This window comes from Pelophylax lessonae, assembly GCF_965119305.1.
Source record: "Pelophylax lessonae genome assembly, chromosome: 8".
Lineage (NCBI taxonomy): Eukaryota > Metazoa > Chordata > Amphibia > Anura > Ranidae > Pelophylax > Pelophylax lessonae.
Genome location: NC_138775.1, coordinates 36,625,194 through 36,649,700, shown reverse-complemented (window position 1 = coordinate 36,649,700; position 24,507 = coordinate 36,625,194). Strand labels below are relative to the sequence as shown.

At 42.7% G+C, this 24,507-nt stretch overlaps 1 protein-coding gene across 1 annotated transcript in view; it reads right to left on the bottom strand.

Annotated features, from left to right (window-relative positions):
* The window catches only part of LHFPL4 (LHFPL tetraspan subfamily member 4), a 177,097-nt gene extending 158,793 nt beyond the window's left edge, over nt 1–18,304 (bottom strand). Inside the window, exon 1 of the mRNA XM_082265200.1 lies at nt 17,110–18,304. Coding sequence (XP_082121326.1) covers nt 17,110–17,515 — 406 coding nt within the window. The 5' untranslated portion in view covers nt 17,516–18,304. The remainder of the gene's footprint in view (nt 1–17,109) is intronic.
* Nucleotides 18,305–24,507: the final 6,203 nt, after the last annotated feature.

Sequence of the window (24,507 nt, the reverse complement as noted above, 5' to 3'; positions counted from 1 at the left end):
GCAGCTGCTGTTTTTTTAGTATTTCCTCCAGTTCGTCATACCAGCCAGCAGGGCGAGTGATAGATCAGCTTCTTGCTGATTACAAAAGTGAAAGAACACATCCCTGGGCACATCTTAGACATGCATGTTCCAGGACAGGAGCTGACCACTGGATGGAGTAAAGTAGACTTTAGCTATGCAGTCTGCCCATCAGTTGCTTGATTACAGACCTGGTTCTGGAAAAGTAATCAAGCAACTAATCAGAAAAGTTTGCACTATCCAGTGGTCAGCAGGGGGAAACATGCTCCTCTAAAGGGTTGCGGGGGATTGTTCTTTCACTCTAGCTCATCCATCAACTTTGTTCACACTCTACTGCATCTGAATAGAGATATATTCATATAAGGAGATATTGAGAGAGAAGGATGAATTGTAGACACAGGCATAAAGTAAATGAATGCAGGTGGAGATCACTTGAACAATTCTAATATATTTATGGGGACTAAATGTACAGAGAATTTATAAGAATCAGGATGAAACAATTTAGAAATTGAAACTTGAAGCATACTGTATGTCATTTTTTTTTCTTTTTTTTTTTCTTTAGTTACACTTTAATCCAGTAAAAAAAACCTTTGCAAATCCTGCTGAGGCACAGTGAAATGCACGTCTGTGGCTACATCATTTATATGTTACGATTTTATTGAATATTATCTGAATGTATTGTATGTTAATTTGATTTACACTCACTAGTCACTTTATTGGGTACACCTGTTCAATTGCTTGGTAACACAATAGCATGGCAGTAACTCAATGCATTTAGGCATCTAGATGTGGTGAAGACAACTTTCTGAAGTTCAAACCGAGCATCTGAATGGGGAGGAAAGGGGATTTTAATGACTTTGAACGTGGCATGGTTGTTGATGCCAGACCAGGGCTGGTCTGAGTATATTAAAATCTGCTGATCTACTGGGATTTTCACGCACAACCATCTCACGGGTTTACAGAGAATGGTCCAAAAAAGGAGAAAATATTCATTAAGGTAAAAAACCTTCTGGGTACAGCCCCCCCCCCCCCCCAGGTCCCCCTTATACTTACCTGAGCCCTATCTCAATCCAGCAATGTGCATGGGAGCAGCAGTTCTCCTGGGTCTCGCTCTCCTCATTGGCACTGTTGCTGTCAGTCATAGCAAGTGAGACAGGGAGGAGAGAGCGGGGGGCGGGGCAGAGCTGTGCTCTGTGTGTGAATGGACATAGAGAGCACGGCTTGGGGACAAGCCTACTCAGGTGCCCCCATAGCAAGAGGCACTCGGAAGGGGGGAGGAGTCAGGACCGCCAGCGGGGGACCCCAAAAAGAAGAGGATCGGGGCTGCTAAGTGCAAAACCATTACACAGAGCAGGCAATTATAATATGTGTTATATATTGGTTTTTAATTCTTTCCTTTAGAATCACTTTCACATCAGAGTCCTCAGCCCCCCACTTTCACATCAGAGTCCTCAGCCCCCTACTTTAACATCAGAGTTCTAAGCCGCCTATTTTCACATCAGAGCCCTCAGCCCCCTACTTTCACATCCGAGTTTCAGCCCCTTACTTTCACATCAGAGCCCTCGGCTGGCACAAAATTCATGACGCATGATGCTGTGTGAGAATGATGTAGCGAGGCATTGCTGACAAGCCCACAAGGCACCCCAGAGTTCTGTAGCACCCTGGTTGAGAAACGCTGGTTTAGACCATAATGCATCAAAGTTCTCAGCCCCCTACTTTCACATCAGAGCCCTCAGCCCCCTACTTTCACATTAGAGTTCTTCGCCCCCTGCTTTTACTTCAGAATTCTAAGCCCCCTACTTTTACATCAGAATCCTCAGCCACCTACTTTTCACATCAGAGCCCTCAGCCCCTACTCTCACATCAGAGCCCTCAGCCCCTACTCTCACATCAGAGCCCTCAGCCCCCTACTTTCACATCAGAGCCCTCAGCCCCTACTCTCACATCAGAGCCCTCAGCCCCCTACTTTCACATCAGAGCCCTCAGCCCCCTACTCTCACATCAGAGCCCTCAGCCCCCTACTCTCACATCAGAGCCCTCAGCCCCCTACTCTCACATCAGAGCCCTCAGCCCCCTACTTTCACATCCGAGTTTCAGCCCCCTACTTTCACATCAGAGCCCTCAGCCCCCTACTTTCACATCAGAGCCCTCAGCCCCCTACTCTCACATCAGTGCCCTCAGCCCCCTACTCTCACATCAGTGCCCTCAGCCCCCTACTCTCTCATCAGAGCCCTCAGCCCCCTACTTTCTCATCAGAGCCCTCAGCCCCCTACTTTCACATCAGAGCCCTCGGCTGGCACAAAATTCATGACGCATGACGCTGTGTAAAAATTTAGGATGTAGCGAGTCATTCCTGACAAGCCCAGAAGGCACCCCAGAGTTCTGCAGCACCCTGGTTGAGAAACGCTGGTTTAGACCGTAATGCATCAAAGTTCTCTGCCCCCTACTTCCACATCAGAGTTTTCAGCCCCCTACTTTCACATCAGAGTTCTCAGCCCCCTACTTTCACATCAGAGTTCTCAGCCCCCTACTTTTACATCAGAGCCCTCAGCCCCCTACTTTCACATCAGTGCCCTCAGCCCCCTACTTTCACATCAGAGCCCTCAGCCCCCTACTTTCACATCAGAGCCCTCAGCCCCCTACTTTCACATCAGAGCCCTCAGCCCCCTACTTTCACATCAGAGTTCTCAGCCCCCTACTTTTACTTCAGAGTTCTAAGCCCCCTGCTTTTACATCTGAGCCCTCAGCCCCCTACTTTGACATCAGAGTTCTCAGCCCCCTACTTTTACTTCAGAGTTCTCAGCCCCCTACTTTTACATCAGAATCCTCAGCCCCCTACTTTTCACATCAGTGCCCTCAGCCCCCTACTTTCACATCAGAGCCCTCAGCCCCCTACTTTCACATCAGAGTTCTCAGCCCCCTACTTTTACTTCAGAGTTCTAAGCCCCCTGCTTTTACATCTGAGCCCTCAGCCCCCTACTTTCACATCAGAATCCTCAGCCCCCTACTTTTCACATTAGAGCCCTCAGCCCACTACTTTCACATCTGAGCCCTCAGCCCCCTACTTTCTCATCAGAGTTCTCAGCCCCCTACTTTTACTTCAGAGTTTTCAGCCCCCTACTTTCACATCAGAGCCCTCAGCCCCCTACTTTTACATCAGAATCCTCAGCCCCCTACTTTCACATCAGAGCCCTCAGCCCCCTACTTTCACATACAAGTTTCAGCCCCCTACTTTCACATCAGAGCCCTCAGCCCCCTACTTTTACTTCAGAGTTCTAAGCCCCCTGCTTTTACATCTGAGCCCTCAGCCCCCTACTTTCACATCAGAATCCTCAGCCCCCTACTTTTCACATCAGAGCCCTCAGCCCACTACTTTCACATCTGAGCCCTCAGCCCCCTACTTTCTCATCAGAGTTCTCAGCCCCCTACTTTTACTTCAGAGTTCTCAGCCCCCTACTTTCACATCAGAGCCCTCAGCCCCCTACTTTTACATCAGAATCCTCAGCCCCCTACTTTCACATCAGAGCCCTCAGCCCCCTACTTTCACATACAAGTTTCAGCCCCCTACTTTCACATCAGAGCCCTCGGCTGGCACGAAATTCATGACGCATGATGCTGTGTGAAAATTTAGGATGTAGCGAGGCATTCCTGACAAGCCCAGAAGGCACCCCAGAGTTGTGCAGCACCCTGGTTGAGAAACGCTGGTTTAGACTGTTATAAAGAAGTCTTTAGTTGTACTTAAAGCAATTAACACTTCTGAGCACATCGAATGCCCATGTCCCTCATCACCCTCTGTGGTTCTCCAACCTCCATCCCCTACATCACTGCTGTGTCCTGTACTGATGGAGTCAGGGGATGGGACAATGTTGGAACACACACATCCTGAAATGGTCACTTCAAAAGATGCAAAGATCTGTAATTGTATTACAGAAGCAGAATATGATCTGATATGAGGTCTTTAGATGTGGACTTCTGCTCTATAGTTTAAAAATACACATGAAACACAAATACACGCATGGGTGGACAATGTTTTAAAAAAAACGCACAATATCCTTTTAAGGTTGCACTTGTACATTAAAATGCATGAACTGCCGTAGCACACTATACTTAGAACACGGCTGGCAAGAAAATTAGAGTTCTTCTAAGCAGCATTGGCAGTGGTGTCACTACTGGGCTTAACGAGCACTATGAAGAACATTTCTCTCTTTAAAGCTAATGTTTAAAATGCCTTTATTTTATTACACTTTTCTATATGTCAAGTGATACAGACACCTTCCAGTAACCTAAATACAAAACCCTGTCTAACCAAAAGGAGAAAATCTGCATATGTTAAAAATCTGGAGCTATTGCTATGATTAAAGCTGAACTCCGGGCACAAAAACCTTCATTGAAATATATTTCTTTGTAGACACAAAGGATATAAATCCACTTCTGTGCACCACATGCCTTTGCAAATCCAGTTATTACTTTATAAAAGGTGCCGTGACATCATTACTGTGTATATATATATATATATATAGGTCTATAACATTATGACCACCCATCTAATATTGAGTATGGCCTCCTTTTGCTAAAACAGCCCTGACCCATTGAGACATGGACACCAAAGTAACATCCACATGAATGGCAGGACCCAAGGTTTCCCAGCAGAACATTGCCCAAAGCAGCACACTGCCTCTGATGACTGGCCTTCTTATACTGCATCCTGGCATCAGGGTTGTCTTTAACACAGGACAAAAGGGGAAGCTGCCCCGGGCCCAGCCATTGTTGTGGGGCCCAAAGCAACTGCCCCATGAGCCCGCACTGCCCACAAATAGTTGATAAGTGCATTTGGTAGGGCCCAAGAAAATTTTTGCCCAGGGTCCAATCAATACTAAAGACGGGCCTGCCTGGCATCGTGGTGCCACCTCTTCCCCAGGTAAGTCAAGCACACACCCGGCCATCCACATGATGTAAAAGAAAACGTGATTCATGAGACCAGACCACCTTCTTCCATTGCTCCGTAGTCCAGTTTTGATATTTATGTGACCATTGTAGAAGCTTTTGGCTGTGGACACAGGTCACCATGGCCTTTACAGCCCCATACATAACAAACTGCAATGCCCATTTTTTTCTGCTTTCACCACATCAAGTTAATGGACAACATGTTCACTTGCTGCTTAATATATCTCACTGATTTTCAGATGCCATTGTAACGAGATATTCTCTTTAACTGTCAGTGGTCATAATGTTATGGCTGATCAGTGTATATAGACCAGTGATGGTGAACCTTGGCACCCCAGATGTTTTGGAACTACATTTCCCATGATGCCCATCTACATTGCAGAGTGCAAGAGCATCATGGGAAATGTAGTTCCAAAACATCTGGGGTGCCAAGGTTTGCCATCGCTGATATACTGTGCAGAGGGCAGAGCACTGGGAGGGACCCAACTGGTCCCTCCCAATAGCAGGCATCTACAGGAGGGGGCGGAGACAAGACCAGTCACCCTGCACAAGGAGAGAGCAGCAGTGAGCGGTCTTTATTACAGGAAGCTTGCACAGAGGCAAAGTCTCACGCTGGATTACTGCACAGATCTTGAAAAAATACACAAAGCACACCAAAGTTCAAGAAAAAATACACATGCCTCTTGTATTTAGAAAGTATTTCCTTATCCTGCAGTTTAGCTTTAAAGCTACTGTCATGGACTGGCGATAGTGTTTGGCAGCTTACCTGTTCCTTCATGCCTGCATTAGAGGCCAGACTCTACTTCTGGCTCCTTTTTATCATCTCTCCTTCTTGTTCGGCCCCACCCCAGGCCATCACAGGAAGTCAGTATTAACCAGTGCACTGCAGGTCTGCTTTGCTGTTCAACAGTGTTTGTTAGTTGTTTCCTGTCTGCCATGTGCTTGATCTACCTTTCTGTGTACCGACTCTGGCTTGTCTCTGACTTCTCCTGTTTGCCTGTGACCCTGACCTTTGGCCTGTTCCTTGGTTACCCTCGTCTGTCTGTTATCCCGACCTCGGCTTACCCATCACTATCCCTTGTGTCCTGACTGGCTGCTTCCCCTCTCTTCCTACAGAGCGTGACCTGGGGGACCCCAGGGGCCGCGACCTGGGCCCCGCTGCACCCAAGTCCATCCTCACCACTAGAGGCTCTGATGAACACCTGCTGGGTCTTAGACTCCGCGCTCTGGGGAATCTTGGGCTCACGTTCCTGTCCATCCGCAGCAGTCAGCTACTGGGTTCACTATCTCAAGTCTTTGAAGATCTGTTCAATTAACGAACTTGGAAGTTACACGTCTATGTGAATGGCCATCCGCATATCAAGGCATGTCACCAAAAGACTCCAAAATGTCACCAAATGGACTTCAAAACAAATTAGTTAGCTAGGTTCCACCCACTTTAGAATGTATAAATTGTAATAGAAAATCCTTAGTCAGTAGAGCAGCCATTTTTTTGAAACGATACTCTGTATTGCTTGTTGCTCTCCCTGCATGCTTGTAAAATACATTTTTCTTTTAATTTGGCTTTAGCAGTCAATGTTACTGAAACCCCTAGAGTTTTGGGGTTTCCCTATCAAAACTAATGCAGACATATTTTTAGTGCAAGTGTTGTAATGTAAGAACCTAAATGTCACCAGATATCATCTAAATATGCATGAAATACATACACAGGAGCTGTTTTACTGTTCAAAGTATTTGTATTTTTGTCCATCCAGTCCTGAGATTTGTACAGACCTGAAACACAGCACAGTCCTGTCTAGCAGAACAGAAGACCTGATTTCTCTCTGATGCAATTCCTCCTTCTCTCTTCCTGACTGTCCTTCTGTTGTTGCTAGCATTGGAGTATCCTGCACTTTTACCCCCCCCCCCCTCCTGTTCAAATATTCTGCAATAAATCTACAAAAGACACCCCCTAGACCGAGCCTGTGTTGTCAATGTGCTTGGAAGAGTAACTATGGCAGGCAGCCTCTGCACTATAGCAAGGGAGACTTTCATGTATACCAAGGGAGGGTCATTCTCAGCAGCACCTTCAGGGGAGAGCACTACATTCATTTTCCTTGCTTCAAGTAGCTGCAAACCCTTACATACATCAACTGAAGTGACTGGCCTCAGGTGATACTCAGAGTTGAAACAAATTCTCCTACATACACTATATTACCAAAAGTATTGGGACGCCTGCCTTTACACACACATGAACTTTAATGGCATCCCAGTCTTAGTCCGTAGGATTCAATATTGAGTTGGCCCATCCTTTGCAGCAGAGGCGTAACTAGAACCTTCAGGGCCCCGATGCAAGAAACCATGAAGGGCCCCCCAGACCCCTGGCCGGGGCCCTTCCCTTCAAGCCCGGGGCTCTTCCCACTAATCCTGGGGCTCTTTAATCTCATTGCATGGCCTTTTATTATGGTCCCGCATCAGGATCCTTTCACAAGTTCTGCAGTGGGCCCCCTTCCTGCAATCTTGGGGCCTCCCCACAGTGGTAAAATGCCAGGGCCCGGTCGCAAGTGTGACCTTTGAGATCCTAGAAGTTCACCCACTGGTTTGCTACCGGGCCCCCTGGAGCATGGGGCCCGGTAGCGATTGCAACCCCTGCAACCCCTGTAGTTACGCCCCTGCTTTGCAGCTATAACAGCTTCAACTCTTCTGGGAAGGCTGTCCACAGGGTTTAGGAGTGAGTCTATGGGAATGTTTGACCATTCTTCCAGAAGAGCATTTGTGAGGTCAGGCACTGATGTTGGAGAGAAGGCCTGGCTCGCAGTCTCCCCTCTAATTCATCCTGAAGGTGTTCTATCAGGTTGAGGTCAGGACTCTGTGCAGGCCAGTAAAGTTCCACTACCCCAAACTCGCTCATACATGTCTTTATGGACCTTGCTTTGTGCACTGGTGCGCAGTCATGTTGGAACAAGAAGGGGCCATCCCCAAACTTTTCCAAAAGGTGGGAGCATGAAATTGTCCAAAATGTCTTGGTATTCTGAGGCCTTAAGAGTTCCTTTCACTGGAACTAAGGGGCCAAGCCCAACCCCTGAAAAACAACCCCACACCATAATCCCCCCTCCACCAAATTATTTGGACCAGTGCACAAAACAAGGTCCAAAAAGACATGGATGAGCGACCTCAACCCGATAGAACACCTTTGGGATTAAATAGAGTGGAAACTGCAAGCTAGGCCTTCTCCTCCAAAATCAGTGCCTGACCTCACAAATACACTTCAGGAAAAACGGTCAAACATTCCCATAGACACACTCCTAAACCTTGTGGACAACCTTCCCAGAAGAGTTGAAGCTGTGAAAGCTGCAAAGGGTGGGCCAACTCAATATTGAACCCCACGGACTGAGACTGGGATGTCATTAAAATTCATGTGCGTGTAAAGTCAATACTTTTGGTAATATAGTGTAAGTTGTTCCTGTTTATCTGCAGTCCTCTATCCTCTACAACCATTAAAAGTGTACAGTTTACACCGCATTTCTCAACTTCAGAAGGCAAGGAGCAGGGATCTGACATCACACACTGCAGTCTGGAGTGGTGCATGGTTACCTGTTGAGCTAGTAAAGGGTCTGAATTACTTCTTTACTTGCTTACTAAGAAGCAGAGAAGTAGTAAACTACCCAGTGGATCAAATATCAAACTAAACGTAAACATGTTTTGGAATAGATTCTCTAAAATTAACTGATCAGTACTGGTAAATGGTCCAAATGGCTCCCTCACTGGTAAGCAGGGCCGGCCCTACCATGGGTCCCGATGGGTCCATTGGATCCAAGCAGAACTTTGAGAGGGGCAGCAAATTGACTCCCAATATTTTTTCCCAGCAGTTTTGTTTTGTGGCACGTTACGGGTGGCATTTCTCCATCTCATACCAACTGATGAGTATGAGGAGGTCGGGGAACATCCCTCATGTAATCGTGGTGTGCACAATGACATCAGACATCAGCGCACTCCATCTCACGTAGGGTAGGCTGGATCCTCTAGGGGGCGGAGGGCGCGGCAGACACAGGAGTGACAGGAGGACTGAGGACAGACAGTGGGTATTTGGTGGACCAGTCCAGTGGTGAGTTATGGAAGAAGATAACAGTATATATAATATTTTCAAGATTTTATATATAATGGATGTGGGGGCCTTTTGGTGGGCCTGATTTTTTTTGAAGGGGGGGCAGCATTTCATTCTTAGACCCAGGCAGCACAATGTCTTGGGCCAGTCCTGCTGGTAAGGCGAGTCAATTGCTGCACCCCATGGATTTGGCAGATATGTTGATTGGGACTTGGTTCAAGCAAACTAATCTGATCTTCTCTAGTTACCAATATTTTTTGGGGATGTTTCATTTGCTGCAGACCCAATGCTTACTGAACCCCAAAATAAAAGTTGTGGCTTAATTCACTAAGCTATAGTGCACGTGTTATTGCTGAAAATGACAACTCTTTTGGCAAATTACTATGACTATAAGTTAGTTTGTTAGGTTGTCTCCAAAAACCTAATTTACATCAACTTCTTAGCACTCCTGCACATCTGCTGACATTTTATTCCATCTGACAATGATAGCACCTGCTTGCTGAAATGGCAGTGAAACAAAGAGCTTGGGTGAGAAACTCCTAGCTCAGGTGGGCGAACTCAAATTCTGACCGTTTTAGGTTTCTGGAAGCAGAGTAGGGTTTCAGACAATAAAAACCATATATAAAAAGACACTAAAAAGCTGTTTCCAAACGCACCACAAAGTAAATTGATTAAATGTCAATATATTATTGCTGTTTCATTTTTGGAGAGTAGGGTTGGATGGGTGGTAGGCTCACAGTTCAAGCAAGTGTTAGGATTGTGAATACACAAACAGAAGGAATTGCAGACTCAGGGCATGTGGTGTTGTAAGCAGTAAGACAGCATGGCGGGGGGGGGGGGGGGGGGGGCAGGGGGTTGGGGGGCAAAAGACTTGATATCTAACTGCTGAACTTCAAGTGCTATTAAACCCAAAAAGAAACTTCACCCATAAATCCATAAATGTGGTGGCTGCATTCTTTTTGTTCTTTTGTTTAGGCATTTTTCCTTTATTCTCATCTGTTGATCATGCCAGTAACACACTTCCTGTTTTAGAGAGTCTCTACTCTGGATGGAGGAGCAACGGAGACACCTTGTCAGTCTAGGGCAGTGATGGTGAACCTTGGCACCCCAGACGTTTTGGAACTACATTACCCATGATGCCTAACTACACTGCAGAGTGCATGAGCGTCATGGGAAATGTAGTTTATAAACATTCCGGGTGCCAAGGTTCGCCATCACTGGTCTTGGGGAAGGCAGTGTTAGTGCCCATTCACACTACCGTGACTTGTCTGGCGACTGGTCAGCCTGACAAGTAGCGGTCCATGCCATGCTACGGGAACCGTTCTAATAGGAGCGACTCAAGTCGCTCCGACTTAGAAAATAGTTCCTGTACTACTTCGGGGCGACATCGGAGCGACTTGCATTGATATTCATTATATGAAGTCCGTGCAAGTCACGCCGAAGTCGCGCTGCACGCGAATTCACAGGTCGCCCCCGAAGTCGTGCCGCGGTAGTGTGACCCGGCACTTAGACTAGCAGATTCAGATGGACTTGACTAACAAATGAAAGCCTAACAACAACAGTTTTTTTTTTCTTTTCAGGAAAAAAACAAACAAAAAAAAAACAAACAATACAAAAAAATAAAAAATACAAAACATGTATATAAAAATATAAAAATGGACAGACTCAATGGATCGCTCAGTCTTTTTTCTGCCGCCACTTTCTATGTTTCTTTTCTATAAAGATTCTACATAAATAAATAAAAGCTTACTGTTGTAAGCACTCCATGTCAATAAAAGTTTAGTCTCAACCCTCTACTGTCACTTTTGTTGGGCAGCTGGGTCTTCTGAAAAATAACAGGCTTACTGACCAGATCACCAGGCAAAGAATAAAGGGAAAAAAGCTTAAAAAAAGAAAACGAATGCAGCTACCGCATCTAAGAACTGGCAAGCTGTAATATAATACATTTTTATTTTTGGGTTTATTACCACTTTCAGAATATTGTCCAGGTGCCAAGAGATGATTAAAATTTAAAACACTTTTTAGGTTTTAACATATCTGCATATTGACTTTATCAAAAAATGCTTTGTGCTGTACATTTGGTATGCATGTGATTGCTTTTCTACTCCACAGCTAATGTCCATTTCTGATGGATACAAGAGACTCTACCATTAACATCATTACTACATTGCATTCCAATTGGCACATCTATATATCAGATAATAATGGGATAAAAACATAATGCAAAGAAGCCATCAGAACAGAGAATTGGCTTATGCAGCAAAATGGATTTCCCATTTACAGACCACTATACCATAGATGTGAATATTATTTAAATTGTTCATTAAAAATGCATGTGTTTATGTATCCTCCTAATGAGCTACTAAAGTGTGTATCTTATAGACACATAAATATGTTGATGCTCTATTGATTACGAGTGTCTTTCCTACGTGAGCCGAGTGCAGTGTGGGAAATTCTCCCTCCCTAATCCACGGTTACTAACGTGATTGCAATATCCAGGTACATTGCTGCAAAGGAGATGCATTTATACATAGCTAATGCAGGGGGGTATTTCCCAAAACTGACTTCAACCCACACGCCAACGTGACATAAACCACAGAGATAGTAAAAATATTGTACTGTACACTGGATGCAGTATATACACAAGATTGTAAGAACCAGTGAGCACTGAGCATCTATACTCTTAAATGCCAAAATACATTTTAAGACTATGGGGGCTAAAGCTTACAAACAGGACTTTCCTTTAAATCCTGAAAAGATTGGAAATATGTTAAGTAATCCATATCAGTGTCTAAGATATATCTACTTTTAAATGGAATCATTTTTAAACCAAGTATCTTTTTGATCATTTTACTGATTATGCACTCTATCTTTAACCAGTTTAACATAATACAAAACATAAAAATATAAATAACAGATTACAGAAAAAAAGGGACAAAGAAAATGGACATATATATTCTATCTATCTATCTATCTATCTATCTATCTATCTATCTATCTATCTATCTATCTATCTATCTATCTATCTATCTATCTATCTATCTATCCAATAAAAAAAATAAGAAAAGTTAGGAATTTAATATAAGGCAAAGATTATCTATCTATCTATCTATCTATCTATCTATCTATCTATCTATCTATCTATCTATCTATCTATCTATCTATCTATCTATCTATCTATCTATCTATCCATCTATCCATCTATTTATCTAATAAAAAAAATAAGAAAAGTTAGGAATTTAATATAAGGCAAAGATTATCTATCTATCTATCTATCTATCTATCTATCTATCTATCTATCTATCTATCTATCTATCTATCTATCTATCTATCTATCTATCTATCTATCTATCTATCTATCTATTAGGAATTTAATATAAGGCAAATATATATGTATATACATATATATAATCTATTTAAAAAAATAATAAAAAAATTATATATATATATAATCTACATCTACTATCTATCTATCTATCTATCTATCTATCTATCTATCTATCTATCTATCTATCTATCTATCTATCTATCTATCTATCTATCTATCTATCTATCTATCTATCTATCTATCTATCTATCTATCTATCTATCTATCTATCTATCTATCTATCTATCCAACTACAGTATCTATTTATCTACCTATCATTAATATATCTATCTATCTATCTATCTATCTATCTATCTATCTATCTATCTATCTATCTATCTATCTATCTATCTATCTATCCATCTATCTATCCAATAAAAAAAATAAGAAAAGTTAGGAATTTAATATAAGGCAAAGATTATCTATCTATCTATCTATCTATCTATCTATCTATCTATCTATCTATCTATCTATCTATCTATCTATCTATCTATCTATCTATCTATCTATCTATCTATCTATCTATCCATCTATTTATCTAATAAAAAAAATAAGAAAAGTTAGGAATTTAATATAAGGCAAAGATTATCTATCTATCTATCTATCTATCTATCTATCTATCTATCTATCTATCTATCTATCTATCTATCTATCTATCTATCTATCTATCTATCTATCTATCTATCTATCTATCTATCTATCTATTAGGAATTTAATATAAGGCAAATATATATGTATATACATATATATAATCTATTTAAAAAAATAATAAAAAAATTATATATATATAATCTACATCTACTATCTATCTATCTATCTATCTATCTATCTATCTATCTATCTATCTATCTATCTATCTATCTATCTATCTATCTATCTATCTATCTATCTATCTATCTATCTATCTATCTATCTATCTATCTATCTATCTATCTATCTATCTATCTATCCAACTACAGTATCTATTTATCTACCTATCATTAATATATCTATCTATCTATCTATCTATCTATCTATCTATCTATCTATCTATCTATCTATCTATCTATCTATCTATCTATCTATCTATCTATCTATCTATCTATCTATCTATCTATCTATCTATCTATCTATCTCTGTATCACCCATGTAATCTCTCATCCCCTATCTATGGCTATAAGTAGACTGATCTTTTATTAGATACACAGAGATTATACATGACTCCTTATAGTAACAATTAAGCAACAAAATGTGTGGGCAGCAGACACTTTGCCATCCAATCTGTTGCGATGCATCTGTTCTCTATGTAACAATAAAAATAAAAAGTGTACAGCCATATTAGTGTCAGAATGCTTGTGATTAATGAACAAAGCATGGCTGTCTTAGCTGCATAGCGGTCCATAGATAAATACAGCTTATAAAGGATCACTCCTTGTAGTACAGAGGACACCAATGTGCTATTTTTAGGTTATCAAAGGTTCTGTAATACAATTGTATCCTATTGCTGCCAAGAGGCAGATTTTTCTCTCAGTTATTGTCCCCTCTTATTAAAATAGCATTCACGCATCCCAGAGGATGCATAATAACTTGTAATTAAACTCTCCTCTGCAACTATCATTGCTATATTGGCAGGACTGTGTTGTAAGCTGATGTAACATTAGGATGTATGACAAAATAAGCCCTGGTTGGTAATTAGGCACCCCACCAGCATTTCACTCTAGAACTACAACACTTTTCTTCCTCCTTACCAAAAATTAACCATAAGCTATCAAAGGATACTTGCTTCCTGCCCCACCAGCAAAGCAGCCCAAAGGCAGCTGCCCAGTTTGACTGCATGTCAAAGAGACCTTCATTGCACACCATATCCTCCATCTAAAGTGTTATGACTAATGACAGTGCTTAGACACAAGAAGGAAAAAAAAACGTACAGTCTTATTGGACATTACTACAGTCATGCACCTTGTCTCTACACTAAGGCTCCCATAATGAAAACCATCTATCATCTGCAATCCATTTTGCTGCTGAATGGTGGTAGGACTCTGAACTTCAGCCCGGTGTAAACCTGAACACATGAGCATTAGGGATTAGCAGAGTGATTTTGGCAAAACTGAATTGGTGGCGCTAATTTCACCAAAGTTTAAATTCTCAGTTTCACACTTAGAGTTGCTTAGGCAACATTTGCTTGAAAAAAATCTACTCTTTCTTTTTTTTTGGTCATTTTTGTTTTTAAGGGTGTATTTGGGGTTGAGCTAAATGATAGGGCTAGAGGTGACAAGGCGCAGGAATAGGTGAAAGATATTTAGAAGGAGCTTTGCAACCCTGAAGAACCCTTAAAACCATGCCTAAACTAAAGCCATTTAATGCCCACTGTACCCAAGGTACAAGAACAGCTCCAGAATATTTAAAGGGAGCATCTTAACCTTCGGGAACCATTAAATAATGCTAAAATCTAAGCCATTTAATGCCCACTAGCTGTAGCTAGGGCACAAGAACATGCCCAAGGACAGCTAAAAGGAGCTTCTGTAACTCTCAGGTGGCATTAAAACCATTCTATAACCTAAGCTATTTAATGCCCACTGTAGCCAAGCCACAAGAACATGTCCAGGACAGTTAAAAGGAGGTTCTGTAACCCTCAGGAGTCTTTAAAACCATGCTATAACCTGAGCTATTTCGTGCCAACTGTAGCCAGGGCTCAAGAAAATGTCTAGGACAGCTAAAATTAGCTTTTTTAACCCTCAGGAGCCATTAAAACCATGCTATAACCCAAGCCATTTCATGCCAACTGTAGCCAGGGCTCAAGAACATGTCCAGGACAGCTAAAATGAGCTTTTGTAACCCTCAGGAGCCATTAAAACCATGCTATAACCTGAGCCATTTCATGCCAACTGTAGCCATGGCACAGGAATATGGCCAGGATAAGTATAGGGAGCTTTTGTAACCCTCAGGAATCATTATATAACCTGAGCCATTTATTCCTCACTTTACCCTTAAACCCACCAAAACCATTTTCCTTTCACCTTCTCCATTGACTCCAATGCTTTTGGCCAAGATGGAAAAATTTCACAGAAATCCCAATTTTCACAGAAATTTTGTGGAAATTAAAATGCTAACATTTCTGAACAGTTGACGGACTCAGCATAAGCATATAAGGTGCCTGTAAATCTTTGGGAACTAGTGACTACATTCTAAAGAAGACCAATCCACTCAGCAGGCAATAGATTTCATTTCTGGTCACCCTCTGTCTATCCTTAAACCCCTTTAAAAAACATAATTTTGCCTTCTCCATTGCCGCCAATGCTTTTTCGAAAAAAGGCAAAATTTCACCAAAATCTCTCAATTTTTGCAGAAATTTTAGAGACATGGAAACTCTCAATTATGCTCATCCCTAACAGGCAAGATATAGCAATAAGGTTTTGACTGACAGAATAAGCATAGTAGGTGCTTGAAACCGTTGGGTGCCAGTGACTACATTGTTGGAAAGACCTTTTCTCCTGGCAGCCAAGAGATTTTGTGTCTGGTCATTCTCTGCCTACCCTTAAAACCCACCAAATCCACCTTCATTTCGCCTACTCCATTGCTGCCAATGCTTTTTCCAAAAATGGCAAAATTTCATCAAAATCTCCAGTTTTGCTGGATTTTTGGAGACATGAAAACTCTCAATTTTACTCATCCCTAACAAGCATGATATAGCAATACGGTTTTGACTGCCAAAATAAGAATAGTGGGTGCTTGGAAACCTTTGGGAGCCAGTGACTAAATTTTAGAGAAGACCCTTCCTTCTGGCAGACAAGAGATTTCATGTCTGGTCACTAACTATTCTTAAAACCCACCAAAATCACCTTCATTTTGCCTTCTTCATTGCCCGCCAATGATTTTTCACAAAATGTCGAAAATTCACCAAACTCTCTCAAATTTTTGCTAAACATTTGGAGACATTAAAACTCTTACTTTTGCTCATGCCTAATATGCTTGATACAGCAATAAGGTTTTGACTGCCAGAATAAGCATAGTAGGTGCTTGGAAACCTTTATGAGCTAGTAAATTCATTTGTTCCTCCTGACAGCCGAGAGATTTCATGTCTGTTCACCCTCTGCCTATTCCTTAAACCCACCAAAACTACCTACCCTAATGCTGCCAATGCTTTTCCCAAAATGGCAAAGTTGCACCAAAATTTCACTTAAATTTCCCAATTTTGCACCAAAATTTCACTTAAATTTCCCAATTTTACTGAAATTTGTGGACTAAATTTTGCTCATCCCTAACAGGCAAGATAAAGCAATAGGATTGTGACTGCCAGAATAAGCATAGTAGGTAGAAGTAGTAGTAGGTGGGAGCTGGTGACCACATTCTAGAGAAGACCCTTCCCCCTGGCAGACAAAAAATGTAATGTCTGGTCACCTTCTACCTATTCTTAAAACCCACCAAAACCAATTTTTTTAGCTTCTTCATTGCCACCAATGCTTTTTCCCCAAAATTACAAAATTTACTAAAATTTCATCGATTTTCACAGAAATTTCGGAGACATCTTAAAAACTCAAAAACTCTCAGTTTCACAAGGCAAGATATAGCAATAAGGTTTTTGACTGACAGATAAGCATAATAGGTGTCTGGAAACATTTGGGAGCAAGTGGTTGCATTCTAGAAAAGACCCTTGCTCCTTATGGCCAGATGTCATGTCTGGTCGCCTATTGCCCCCCCCAACCCTTCCCCCATTTACCTGCACACAGCTGCATCCAGGCGCAGATCTTGTACACAGTGGCCGTGTTGCAGAAGAAGAACAGGGCGAAACAGGTAATGCAGCCCAGGATCAGCACCATGGACAGCAGCACGAAGAAGGCTGCTGCTTTGAAGGCTCCAGAGGGGATGGTGCTAAAATCGGTGAAGGACCCCCGGCAGGTAAACTCCCTGTTCCCCCCTCCATTGCCCACACAGTAGTGGAAGAGCCCAAAGTAACCGGGCTTAGGTGTATTGACGCTGTCCCCTATCCAGTAGGGTTGTATGAAGACCACCACGTTGATGATGGCAAAGCAGATGGTGAAGATGGCCCAAAGCACGCCTATGGCTCTTGAGTTTCTCATGTAATTGTCATGGTAAAGCTTGGAGGCTTCTTGAGATGGCAGCATCTTGGCTAGCTGATCAGATGCCCTCTTGCACAGTGTAGTAGACAAATAAAACAATCAAACCCCCTTTAGATGCCTTCACAATCCCTTGGAACGCTGGCTGCCTGGCTGTCCATCTACCCTTGTATTGGGCATGCAGTTGGTAGGTAAGGGCAAAGCCCAGAGGAATAGGGGGGAATTCCGATGCTAGTTTGGGGATGCAGAGAGGAGGATGCCAACGTTCAGGGTCCCTGGGAGCAACATTTGCCTCTTGAGCCAAAGGAGATGCAAGCCATCAGATGCCCCCAGCTGGAAATAAGCCTAGCAGGTGATGCCATGGAACCGGGCCATTTGCAATGGAAGGAGGACTCTTAAAACAGCGGAGACTTGGCCGGCTCTAGCCTTCCCTGCAGCTGCTGGGACTCCATCTTTGCTGTGTGCCTGATGCGCGCTCCTGAACATCTGCGCGCTCCCGCTGTAATGCAGACTTGGGGGAGCAGAGAGAAAAAAAAAAAACAGCACTCTTTGCCACTCTTTGTGAGCTGTGATCTCATCTGCTTTCCTACAACTGTCACAGCATCCTCTGCAAAAGGACAGCCGCAAATAGCCTTCTATTCACTAAGGATGGTAGATTTAAAGGGATTAATCCGGCCCCATCCAGCAGTAATCCTCCACTGATGCTCTCTGTTAACACAGCATGCAGCCCCCATTATTATCCATGCAAGCCAAGGAGAAGGTGAGCAATGCTCTGTGCATGGAGCCTAGGCAGGGTTTCCCCTCCGTCCTTCTCTCGCTGTGTGCCAGGCTGCCACACTGGTGATGTGATGTGGCATGTGCCCACTAGGGGCCAGGAAAGACCACTGATCCTGTTCATCTTCATTAGGTATAAATGCATAGATTTTCACTTCACTGCCTGACAAATGTTCCATTGCATTTTTTTCCCCCCATAATTTTCTTAAAGGGTCAGTTCACCCCAAATTGATATTTCATGTATTAGTATAGGTTGATTAGCTGGCTCACCTAACAAATAAATGGTTAAAAATAAGAAAGTGCTTCCCAAATATCTATAGCAAAACAAAATATCACTAACAAAAAACTCAAGATACTCCGAATAGCGCTGAAACTGACTAATTAGGCAAATAAATGGTTAGAAATAAGGAAGTGCTTACCAAATATCTATATCATATTAATTCACATTGTAAAGCGCTGCGCAAACTGTTGGCGCTATATAAATCCTGTATTATAATAATAATAATACCAATAAAAAACTCAAGATACTCTGAATAGTGCTGAAACTGACAAGCTAGGCAAATACATGCTTAAAAAAAAAAAAGGAAGTACTTACCAAATATCTATATCATAATAAATATCAGTAACAAAAAACTCAAGATACTCCAAATAGTGCTGAAACTGACCAATTAGGCAAATATATGCTTAAAAATAAGGAAGTGCTTACCAAATATCTATATCAAAATAAATATCAATAACAAAAAACTCAAGATACTCTGAATAGCGCTGAAACGGACTAAGGGCTCTTTCACACGGGCGGTCCGATCCGATCCGCCTGTCAGTTTTTAGGCGGATCTGATCGGATCTTCCATGCAGCTCTATGGGGCAGCGGATGTCAGCGGAGACATCTCCGCTGACACCCGCTGCCATCCGTATTCGATCCTGTCCGTGAAATCCGGACGGATGGAAACCCTATTTTTCCATCCGTTCAGGGATCGGACCAGATCGGATCGGATGAGAGCGGACAGGTGGTCCGCTCTCATCCGATCCCCCATAGAGAGCAGCGGGAGCTGTGACACCTCCCTCTCCGCACTGCAAGCAGAGACGGAGCTGTCATCTGCCAGCTTAGCGGGGATCGGCGGATCGATCCTCGCTGAGCAGCACGGATCCGCCTACGGAGGTGGACCGTGTGAAAGAGCCCTAATTTGGCAAATAAATGCTTAAAAATAAGGAAGTGTTTACCAAATATCTATATCATAATAAATATCAGTAACAAAAAACTCAAGATACTCTGAATAGCGCTGAAACTGACTAATTAGGCAAATAAATTCTTAAGGGTCCTTTCACACGGCCGCTCCGCTGCTTTAGTCCGCTGCGGGACTTTTTTATTTTTTTTTTAACGGAGCGGATGACATTTGTGTCATCCGCTCTGTGTGCCCGCATATCATCCCATCTGTTTGTGGATGATATGCGGACATAATGTAAGTCTATGGGCATTGCGGATGTCAGCGGATGACACCGCTGACATCCGATTTTCCTTCCTTTCCGTTTTTTACACGGATGAAAAAATAGGGTTCTGTTCCATTCGAAAAAACGGAACAGAACTGAAAGGAGGAAAATTGGATGTCAGCGGATGGTATTTCGCTGACATCCGCAGTGCCATTCACTTACATTATGTCCGCAAATCATCCGTAAAAAAATAGGATGATTTGCGGACACATGGAGCGGCCGTGTGAAAGGGCCCTAAAAATAAGGAAGTGCTTACCAAATATGTATATCATAATAAATATCAGTAACAAAAAACTCAAGATATTCAGAATAGCGCTGAATCGGACCAGTTAGGCACCAAGGTCACTGATAATGTCACAAACAGTACAAGAAAGATAATGGGACTTATAAGGTGCCAATAGAGTGCATGACAACATCAAAAACTAGTAAAGGATCACATTGATTTTATTGTTATCTGTTTAAAACATTCATTAGTTATATATCCATATCCATATGCACAGCATATTGCATTAGGGTTTGCACCCCAAAGCTCAAACACGTATGGGTGTGTGAATGTGTGTATATATATATATATATATATATATATATATATATATATATATATAGTATAATATACACACACACTCGTATAAAGAAATGTAGACTATGTATTGAAACATGGACAATGTCAGTAGAGCAGAGGACAGTGTCAGTAGAGCAGAGATTGGTGTCAGTAGAGAAGTGAATATGTCAGTAGAGCAGAGGTTGGTGTCAGCAGAGCAGTTAACATGTCAGTAGAGCAGAGGTTGGTGTCAGTAGAGCAGTGAATATGTCAGTAGAGCAGAGGTTGGTGTCAGTAGAGCAGTTAACATGTCAGTAGGGCAGAGGTTGGTGTCAGTAGGACAGTGAATGGTGCCAGTCAGTAGAGCAGTGGATAGTGTCAGTAGGACAGAGGTTGGTGTCAGTAGGACAGTGAATGGTGTCAGTCAGTAGAGCAGTGGACGGTGTCAGTAGGACAGAGGTTGGTGTCAGTAGGACAGTGAATGGTGTCAGTCAGTAGAGCAGTGGACAGTGTCAGTAGGACAGAGGTTGGTGTCAGTAGAGCAGTGAACATGTCAGTAGGGCAGAGGTTGGTGTCAGTAGGGCAGAGGTTGGTGTCAGTAGGGCAGAGGTTGGTGTCAGTAGGGCAGCGAATGGTGTCAGTCAGTAGAGCAGTGGACAGTGTCAGTAGAGCAGAAGTTGGTGTTCGTATGGTAGTGGATATTGTCAGTTTTGTTTTATTTATTATTTTTTATTTATTTATTATTTTATTTACTATTTACATTTCTTTTTTTTTTTTTTCATTATTTTAACAATATTAGCTTTTATTATTATTTTTTTTTTTTTACAATTTTTTTAGGAGCCACTCTGGCATTTTTGTAAAATAACAGGGGTCTAAGCAAATGACAGCTGAGCGTAGGATCCCCTAAGCTTACACATCATTTGGGTAGGGGGTGCACAGCCTGGTATCTTTGCCCTGGGCGCTGGATTACCTTGTCCCGACACTGGTCTAAACATACCCCTGATGTCTCATTTTTGAGACAGAGAAATGGACTGAGGACAGAGATTCAATGGTCTGTGCTGAGCAGTTTCCTGTTTATTCACAAAATGAAGCATATTAAATACAGTTTACTATGCTTCAGTAATGAATGAACACAGTGAGTTATCGGTACCGATCACTTACTGTGTTCATTCAGAAAATTAAAGGTAGGGTAAATGATTTATTCACCAACCCCTTCCCCTGCTCTCTATGCTAAACCACCTCCCTGTGTGCCCGCAGCAGCAGCCGGTGGGAGAGGAGAGGAGGGAAACCATGCCCAAGCAGAAGGGGGAATCTGCGCTGCACAGGGTGATCAGGGTGTGCCCAGGCATACCCGGCACACCCCGTGTACATGCCTATGGTTACAATAACTATACACCACATATAGAATAGAAGTTCACAGTTTGCCCTTATTCCTCTTGCCATCAGCAGTGTTTTAACAGTCAGTTTGCATAATAGAAGCATTCCATTATTTTGTATGTTTAACAGATGGGGGGAGGTTCGGCAATTTCACAATGCATTTCATGGGTAATGAGGGCGCCCAGGGGGCGGGGTTTTGGGAGGATGTCAATGGATGCTCTCCCAGAACTAGGCAACCACACTGTAGCCGTCTTTTGGCTCTGGCACCGTACTAAAGTGCATAACGTATTAATTTTCAGTTTTACAGAACCTGAGGAAGTGGGCCTCATTATTACCCATAAAACGTGTCTTTAGATTGGCATCCCCCCAAAGTGATCTTATACTTTTGGGTGTTGTAATGCTCTATATCTATCTTGTACTGTTTGTAACAAAAAACCCAAATGATAGGTAATAATATATACAGTAAATCCATATGTATGCACACATCAAAGCCAAACTCCAGAAAACTCGAAAAGGAGACTTGTGCCTGCTCAATTAATATAGGGAACAATAAAAGCACTTTTACTTATCAGATCCTCTGCTCCCCTGGCAGGTGTTATTCCCACCATGCAGTCAGTGGACTGTCCCTCTGTGTCATCACATCCAATGCACGGCTATGGTAAGTGCATTGGTCTGGATGACATCAGGAGTATACACCACTGGAGCATGGGGGGAGAAGATGCTGCAGGGACTGATCTTGCAGCACAGAGGAGAAGAGGATTGGGTAGGTAAATAATCCTTTGCAGCGCTGGTGCAACCCCACTGCCTCCCTCCCACCTGTCTCCCATCCATCCATTAGCAGCCATGTGCTTCCATTGTGGAGACACTCAAATTAGAAAGTATTAGGACTGCAGATAAAACAGGGTGCCGTGTAGTGGCCCTGCAGCTTACACTTGCCTTTGCAAATGCGTGTCAACTAAACCCCTGTTCTTTATTTATATCATGAGACAGGTCTACTTGGTTGGTGGCAGACAGGAGGGTGAGTACATTAGACTTGGGGCTGGCTGGCTTCCATGCACCTCTTTTAATCCTTTCAACTTTTGTTTTTTCTGATACAGGGATGGAGACGCTGGGCATTAACTGCTGGTGTCTCACTACCTGCTCAAGTCCCACATAGCCTACATTGTTCTCTGTACACAGCTTACCCCTGAACTTTGCACTCTGTATGTAGTGTACCCCTAAACACTGCACTCTGTACATAGCTTACCCGTGAACTCTGCACTCTGTACACAGCTTACCCCTGAACTCTGCACTCTGTATGAAGTGCACCCCTGAACACTGCACTCTGTACACAGCTTAACCCTGAACTCTGCACTCTGTATGCAGTGCACCCCTGAACACTGCACTCTGTACACAGCTTACCCCTGAACTCTGCACGCTGTATGCAGTGCACCCCTGAACTCTGCACTCTGTATGAAGTGCACCCCTTAACACCACCCCTTAACACTGCACCCTGTACACAGCTTACCCCTGAACTCTGCACTCTGTATGTAGTGCACCCCTGAACACTGCACTCTGTACACAGCTTACCCCTGAACTCTGCACGCTGTATGCAGTGCACCCCTGAACACTGCACTCTGTATAAAGTGCACTCCTGAACCCTGAACTCTGTACCCTTTAGGGCATCTATAACGTTGATGTAGAATCAATACATCCAGAAAAAAAAAAAGCTGGCATATTGGCAAAAAAATACCCATCCGGGCTAGATCATCTGCTGGCTTTTTGTATACCTTGGGGGTTCCAGCTGTTCGATTTTTTTCCACCAATGGTTTCTCAGCTAAATGTTGCAGGTCATGTTTTGCAAAGGGGTCAAATACTTATTTCACTCATTAAAATGCAAATCAATTTATAAGTTTTTTTGAAATGCGTTTTTCTGGATATTTTTTTTGTTATTCTGTCTCTCACTATTATAATAAACCTACCAAAAAAATGATAGACTGATCATTTCTTTGTCAGTGGGCAAACCTACAAAATCAGCAGGGGATCAAATACTTTTTCCCCTCACTGTACAAATATAGAAAAGTAGTGTGCCGTAAGAAGGAAGAAAGCAAAACACAAAATAAAACAAAAAGCGAAACAGATTGGATTTTCTATGTCTCATAGTGACAAGTCGGTCTCATATCCCGTCCTCTCATGATATCAGAGGATCTACAAGGGCCGGCTCAACACCGGTCTGTTCCAGCAGCGCAGGTTCAGAGTCATCCGTCTGTGTCGCCATGTTGATACGTGTGACGGAAAGGACTCCTGCTCCGCCAGTAGAAGAAGAGGATTTTCCGGTGCTGTGAGGGACAGAGGAGTTCCTGCCCTTGGTCATGCTATGCCCAGGAGTGTGGCCCGACACTGTTGATGGATGTTGAAGAGCAGTCTGCAGGGAAGGGAACAGAGCATATACTAGCAGATAAAGGCCGGCGCTCTCTCAATTTTTTTTTTTTTTTGCAAAGACACTGGAGAATAAAATGGCGGTCGTTGCAATATTTTGTGTCACTTGGTATTTGCGCAGTGATCTTTCAAACGCAATTTATGGGGAAAAAATACACTTCACTGCATTGAAAAAAAAAATGAACAGTAAAGTTAGCCCAATTTTTTGGTATATTGTGAAAGGTGATGTCACGCAGAGTAAATAGATACCTAACATGTTACGGTTTAAAATTTCACACACTCGTGGAATGGCGACAAACTACGATACTTAAGATTCTCCATAGGTGACGCTTTAAAAAATGTTAACGGTTACCACCTTAGAGTTACAGAGGAAGTCTTTTGCTAGAATTATTGCTCTCGCTCTGACGATTGTGACGATACCTCACATGTGAAAGACCCCTCC